General features: G+C 39.6%; 1 protein-coding gene across 3 annotated transcripts in view; it reads right to left on the reverse strand.

Moving 5' to 3' along the window:
- arhgef10la (Rho guanine nucleotide exchange factor (GEF) 10-like a) overlaps positions 1-7536 on the reverse strand; it is a 106516-nt gene that overhangs the window by 16203 nt on the left and 82777 nt on the right. For all 3 annotated transcript variants that reach the window (XM_035661864.1, XM_035661863.1, XM_035661865.1), the window contains 3 exons: positions 7067-7153; positions 2798-3012; positions 1748-1905 (listed from right to left, as the gene is read on the reverse strand). In XM_035661864.1, the coding sequence (XP_035517757.1) occupies positions 1748-1905; positions 2798-3012; positions 7067-7153 (460 nt within the window). The remainder of the gene's footprint in view (positions 1-1747; positions 1906-2797; positions 3013-7066; positions 7154-7536) is intronic.

Raw genomic sequence — 7536 nt, forward strand, 5'->3', positions numbered from 1 at the left:
TTTCCAACTTCTTTATCATCAGTTCTTTTCTCTCTCTCGCTCTTTCTCGCTCTCGCTCTCTCTTTTTGCTTCATCAGTGTGAAAATGAAGCAGACCTTTTTTCTTTGAGCTTTAATCATGGGGCACACGTTGCAGCTACCACAGAAGCACATTATAAAGTGAATTACATAAGCATTTCCTTTGCTATGCGTTAATGAAGCAAAATTAGAAAAGGAAGAGCACCCAGCCATTTAATTAACATTTTGAGTTGTTTATTTCTGCCTTTCATAGCAGAATAGCTTTACAATGCCTTGTGACTGCCACAGGTTAATTGCTTGGCATGTTATAAAGGTCAGTTTTCCACCTTTTCAAAATTCACTCTTGTAAATGTCCCTCCGGCCCCTTGCGCTAAGCAAGGCAATGCCAAAGCTTGTCCCTCTTTACCACAGAGGCAAACTTCTCTGCCTCGTCCTGCAGAATTTTTTCATTGTATGTTGATGCTCAGGGAGGATAGCTGGAGCATATTATTCAATAAGCAACAATGTGTTTGGTGTATTTATACACCTTTTGATACAAGTCTCAACTGAAGCCTTGGCATTTCCTGGCTGATGCAGATTTGTTTTTAGACAGTAGCACGCTAGTCAAGGGCATAAATCTTTAACAGATGTGCCGAATCCACAAACATTCCCTGGCACCCTCCAGAGCTTTTCTCCTGTCTTTTTTTTATATACAAAGCATGAATAGTAATATTTAATCGGCATGCAGCAGCTTGGTGTAATTAATCATCCTTTCTGCTTGGGAGGAGAGAGGAGCACAGGAGGAAGGCAGGCACATTGACACACTGTGGCCAGGTAAGAAGAACCTGGTGATAGAGCTATTGTGCTCCCGCTGGCTGTGAAGACTGCAAACCACTGCTGAGATGGTGTTAAGCCCCCCTTGGCCTTCTGCAATGCCTGACTAAACATGCCATGCCATCTACCACATGGTGAAGTGTTATTTTCATACTTACAGCAAGTGTGAAAATCAGTAGGAATGGTAAGTATAGCATAGGGAGAGGGAAAGGGATTCTAAGGCAACCATTTGAAAGGTAGTCCAATATTAATAGAATTTTTACAAATACTCTCATTCTGAAAATGGGTTTGGTACTGAAAAATTTATCACATGTGACACATAACACTAGTATTGAGCACAACAGATGTCTGCTACAGAGCTGTTTTAGTAATTTAAAATGCATGAAAATAGTAAAACTAATTTGTGTTAATTATTTCACTGAAGAAAAAAATATTTTTGTTGATGAACAATGCCCATTAGAAATTAACAATAAGAAATGTTTCAGTCCATTTCACTTCACATCTCATTAGGAGAGTGCAGATCCAGATTCCTATCTAATAAAGCAAAAGGGATGTGAAACATTGGATGAACTCATATCAGTGAATAACCAACAAAACTATTAGAAAATATATTGTGAAATTAATACACACTGTTTATCTCGTGTTTGTATTGCATTGGGAGAAGCAAACACAAGTCAGTGCTGTAATGACAGGCCTCAAATATGTTTTGTCTTAACGAACATGTTTTGCATTTTGAATTAGTTTTTGTTTAATTTTTCATCGTATTTTACAATATTCTACCAATATACATTTTTAAAAAGCACCATTGAGCATTTTATGTTTTAACTTCACCACCAGACCACATATTGAGAATGGCAACAGGCGACACAAACTACAGCTATTAGTCTGAAAACAAAGCAACCTTGGAGGCACCTTACCACTGTTACTTCTTCCATAAACCATCATGGTCCCGTTCCGCAGGCCTGCAAACAGGAAGCGAGAGGAGTGCTTGAGGCTTAGCACAGGGCAGCCCTCTGGGTTATGGAGGGTCAATAGGCATTGTGCTGCAGTGTCCACACTGCCGTAGACCAGTATGCTGAAAGAACAAAAGCAGCACAAGCCAACATGATAAATGAGTGTCATTTGAAATGACAGAGTGCCTCGTTTTCATGCAGTTTGATTTAACAGTGCACTTTGGAGCAAAGCATTGTGTATGTGCAACCACTCTGTCTTTCTCATGTTTGAAATGCCATCTGAACTTTGCTTGCAACTTATTGTCTTCTTCAGAATGACAAATGTACATTGCTGTTTGTTTCTCTCTGTCTGAGAAGAAGCTGACAGCCTTTCGAGTGTGCTAAAATGCTGAAATTGTTTTTTTTTATTTTATTGTTTTTTTTCCCCCTGGACAGACATTGGAAGGGAATGAGTCAGCATAAAAATTGCTGACATATGATTTAGGTTTTCATAGAAAGTGACTAAACAGTGCTGTAAATTTTAAATGACATAAGCGTGGTTACATAATGGCTGAATCTGAAATTAAAGAACATTCTCAGTTTGAAAAAAACTAAAAGAGTGTATTAATTGAAGACACGACAGGAGAGATTAAACCTATCCTCTATCACACACAGTGGGGATCACAAGGTTTATTGCATTTGAAAATGAAATAGTGATCTTAGCAGCAGTAGCAGTATTGATGCTGTGTTGGGGTATCAACTCTGATTTCCTGCTTTGATGAAATATTGACAAGCAAATCTATACTAGATAGACTAGACTAGAACTCTCAGGGGACCGTAACAAAGGATAATACTGGATATTATTTTACAACACAAGATCTGGAGTATTTTGAAAAGCGTTTGCATCTTTATATTTGTGCTATTTTCTAAATAAATCAAATTTCATGATTTTACTTCAATCTATATCAGCAGAAAAGCTTGTTTCTCTTTTTTTTTCTCATGCGGCTGTTGTTTTCTGTGATGTCAGTCTCTTACCGCCCATCGTCTAATCCAACACAAATGTTGGCGCCGTTCCCCGAGGGGGCCTTTTGAACTCCAGCCTCCACTTCCTCAGTCCGAGAAGGTTCTGGCACATATTCCAGACATCGGACAACAGAGCCGACTTGCAGGCTCTTTACAGCCCTTGGCATGGGCCTGTTGAGGGAAAATATCTCTATCTGCCCCTGAGAGGCTTCCCCTCCACCAGCCACCTGTAGGGAGGAAAAAAACATGGTTGAAGAAGGTCGAGACCCCATGTTAAGCTGTACCAATGGACTGAATCATAATGCCACGGGTAATAAACTATTCTGCTGAAACTGAAAAAAAAGAGATTGAAGGACCAGAGGATAATGTGTCTTTGGTTAAACAGTCTCTACCTGTCAGCAATTTAGATTTCCAAAAAGTTCAAATCAATTATCCTTTCAGACCTTGCCGTTTGTAGCCTTCCCTCACTTTTTCTTGAATATCACTTTGAATTTGAATTGAAACATATTATGTAATGGATTCACAATGTCATCTCCAGAACATCAAACAATACTTAAAACTCTGCGATCTTTTCATCAGTGAAGAACAGAGAGGCTCTTGTATGTTTCTGAAAGGCTCTGAGTTGCTTAACAATGAGGTTTCTTTAAACAAGTTTACAAGATCAAGTGACTGATTGACAACTATTGTTGGAGTAAGTTCATGGTAAAATGAAAAATAAAATAATTTTTAATTGATTCAACTGACATTGACTGATATTATCATGTCCAAGGTCACACTGAACACTGGAAGCTGCAGTTCTTAGTACAAATATAGATGGAAACACAAGCATACAAACAGAGCCTTTGAAAGCTGGGAGCTTTCAGTGGCTCAATTTGGATTGATTGGAAGTTTCTACCATGCAACGCCTGCAGATGTCTGTCCTTTTTTGAAGAAAGCACAAGTTGGGGGAAAATACCTCCCTAACAAACAAGGAAGCAAGCTTGGATGCTATCATAAAAAGTCCACCAATCATAACAAGCTTCCCAAGGCGAATCACGCCCCACAGGCTGAGTGACTTGATTTCCTATGTACCACATTAACATTAGCCTTTGTGTAAGTCTGTCAATGCCAGTGCTGAGAAAACGAAGACAGCAGGAGCCCTCCAACCTATCTCTGATGCAATTCCAATTAAGGTGGCATTGCTCCCATTCCCAAACAATTAAAGTGTCGCTGTGGGTTTTCAATACAATTTCATTCATTAATCCTGTGTGAGGCCTAGGTGGTGTCCAGACAAAATACAATGTCCTTCTTGGAAAAGAAGCACGGCTGCTTGCTGCTAGACACCAAAGATTTATTCTCTGTGTGAATCACATCGTGTGAATGTGACATGAGCTAAATATAGTCTTTAGCTCTTCTCCTCCACACTCACCCTTATTTGCATGCAATCATTTGTTTGATTTGTATCAGCGTGCAGAATCTGGACAGGAGCGATCCTGTGGGCTCTTGAGAATGAGCCAGAACAAATAATGGTCTGTTGCACAGGGTGAAAAAAAAGATAGGGAGGACTTATCTTGCAGCGAGGAGCCCGAAAAAACACGGCTTCAAGTGACTCTGTGTAACCAGAGCCAGAGGCAAGGCCTCACCCAGACTACTTCACAATTTATACATTCACGTGTCCATCTTTACCTCCCAAACCCCTCAACGCACCACCATCGCCACTATCCCTAGTGTCAACGAACACTTTCCCTTCTTCTTTTAAATTCTCTCCCTCCTTTCTCTCTCCCCCTCTCTCTGTCTCTCTCCCCCCACCCCATATCCAGTGCAAATACTGTGTCCTGACAAAGTCATGACTACTTATTTAGAGAAATAGATGTCTGGAGTCGTGCCCTGGACAGATTCCTCCTCTCAGCTTGGGAGAAACAAAAACTTCCCAAACAGTAAATACTCTGCCAGCATTAATTAGATTGCTCTGGATGCAGTGAGGAAGCGTGGGAGAGTGGTCATGATAGCACACTCTGCTCAATTGTATTTGCCACATTAAGAAGCCAAAACCATGGGTCACAGATTGTTGATGTACTCTGAAACGGATGCATTTCAAGTTTCCCCTCACTGACACTTGCTATGAATTCTAACTTCCTGAGTAAGTGTATAAGAAAAGAGACATAATGGCAGAGTTAGTAGTAGGATGTTGGGAAAAGTGGGACAAGGAAGGTGAAGGCAACAGGAAAACACTGGGGTATCAGGCTGATTAGACACAATGTCATTACTCTGATCAAAGCACACAGAAATCCCCATAGCCCATCTCACTTTAACATGATTAGTGTCATCCCTTATTTGACAAGCCTGCCAGGGAGGTAGAACCAACTGGGGGTGGGAACACTCAGCCACTAATTATTCTTGCTGGATCTTCAGGCCTTCGCTGTTATTTTTTTAGTGGTTACCAGTTTGTTTTTTGCTTTGGTTACATGTTGTACCGTACAGTATGTAACACTGACTGCAGTCTCATATACTGAGTACTCAAGGAGCTGCTTGCCCTGTTCGCAAGGTCGGCTTCCAGAACTTCTGAGTGAGCAGGAATGTACTGCTAAGTAAATTTGCTCTTTTAATTTCATTCATAACTAAAATGTCTTCCAAAAATGTTAACTTGTATGTGAAAGATATCCTAATGAGATATAATTTAATACATCATTCATTCCATACAGATAGCATTCATAATAAAGGAGTCATAGTCCTTGGGTCTCTACAGGCAGACACCTTTAAGTTATTGGAATGCAATAAATGTACCAACGTTTATTCAGAATATCAAATGTGACTGCTTCTATATCCAAGAATGCCATTATAATTCAATCAAGAGGTGCATTTTAATTGTTTACTGAACAATGCTGCATCTCAGTGTAACCTCTAACATTTTCCTTCCCTAATATTCAGATGCAAACTCTCTTTACTTTTGAGGCTTGAACTTAATAATTGAAATTACTGCCATAAAAAGACTAAAAGATTAAAGATTTGACTTTGAAAATTAAAAACTTCCCAACATCAAGTTTCGACCTGGTACAATAAAAAAAGAAGTAGCGTGATCATGCACATTACATGTTTAATTATTAGGCCTATTGATAGAAAGAAAAGGAAAACGTTTAAATTCCTCCTTTAATAGTCACCATTCAGACTCCTGAAAGATCTTGGCTTGCAATTTATGTTGAAGACTTGATTTAGACTTGCCCTCAAGGACTGTGTGGCTTGACTTGAGACTTGTTCTGACAGACTTGAGATATGACTTAAGCTTGTCTTGAATAACATGAACCTTGAATAAATAATGTTCAGCTCTTTGCTGTATGCCTTGCTGCTATGCTTTAATAAGGAATGAACTTTATCGCTACAGATAACTGCTGAATTGTTTATGAATGCATGTGGTTGTAAAGGTATTAAAACCTTTTAAGGCAACGCCTCAGTCTAGTGTTCAGTAACTTTAGTGGATGCATTTGCTAACACGGTTAACACACAGCATGTGGCAAATTACCTTTATTCCTCCAAATAGTGTGGGAGTCCAAGGTCAGGGGCATTTAAGTCATCCGTAATAGTATGTGCTCTAAGAGAAATTGAAGGTGAGAGACACCTATGGCCCTTCAAACGCTGATATCCCAGTGCCCTAAATGCCAGCTATATACCATATCTCCTTTTCCCCATCTGAGTGAGCATCCAGTCTCCTTTAGAATAGCCCATAAGCAATTAAGTCTGAAACACTGAGCCGCACTCTGTGTCTTAGAGGGCCTACACTTGATTTAGCCACCTTCCAGGTCGAAAGAGGATCACCTGATGAATTGCCCACCATCTCCGAAAAGGAGGGGGAACAAAATTTGAATCTCAAAGATTAATAGCAGATTCTTTGCATCTGTTTTTTCTCTGAATTTCCCCCTCTTTCTAGATCCAGTTAAATTCCCACAAGTCCAGGGATGGTGATGTAATAGTCTGGCGGCACAATTTGCCCCACTCATCATAAAACACTCTGCAGTTACCTACCACTAGCCTTTAGACTGTATTAATTCACAGTTTCCTGGTGACATTTTACCGAGATAAATGGTGTCCCATCCTCAGCCATGAGATACTTTTTTTTATTCTATTTTTAATGAATGAGAGCAAAATGTAGGATGGACATTTAAACAGCCATAGTAATTGTGTTAAAAGCTAAAATTATCAGCAACTGTAAAATATGCATTATTTTGCCTTGTCATGGGTTTTAGTTATTTGGCATTCAGTTTTTGCGTGTGCGTGTTTGTGTTTGCGTGCAAGTAACACATTACTTACCCAGAGGTAGCCTTGAGGTAAGGAGGTGCTCGCTGCAGAGAAGCCCAACAGTGCACAGTGAACGGGATTGTGGAGGGCAGCTTCAAGCTACAAAAGACAAAATGAATATTGATTTAATATGTATCATGGTTCAATACTTATTTTTTCATTCTTTTGATGTAGTATCAAAAAATACCTTCTGGCACTAGCTGGTCACTTTTTGCAAGGATGCATGTGAAATCAAAATTCCTGCTAACGACAAAGTGCCTCAACTCTACAAGAACTTTTGCGTGGAGGTGGATGGCTTTCTTTCAACATTATGAGCTGTAAATCAAAGTAAAGTAAAATCACTGATATTATTGTTATTATTATTAGTTATTATTAAGTATTTATTATTGCTACAGTTACTGTTGTCGCTGCTCGCTGTCCCCCATCGTTGCTGTCTCTCTCTATCTCTCTCTCTCTCTGTCTCTCTCTCTCTCTCATGGTGG

This window comes from Morone saxatilis, unplaced genomic scaffold, assembly GCF_004916995.1.
Source record: "Morone saxatilis isolate NCDOM2014 unplaced genomic scaffold, NCSU_SB_2.0 Contig18, whole genome shotgun sequence".
NCBI classification, from domain to species: domain Eukaryota; kingdom Metazoa; phylum Chordata; class Actinopteri; family Moronidae; genus Morone; species Morone saxatilis.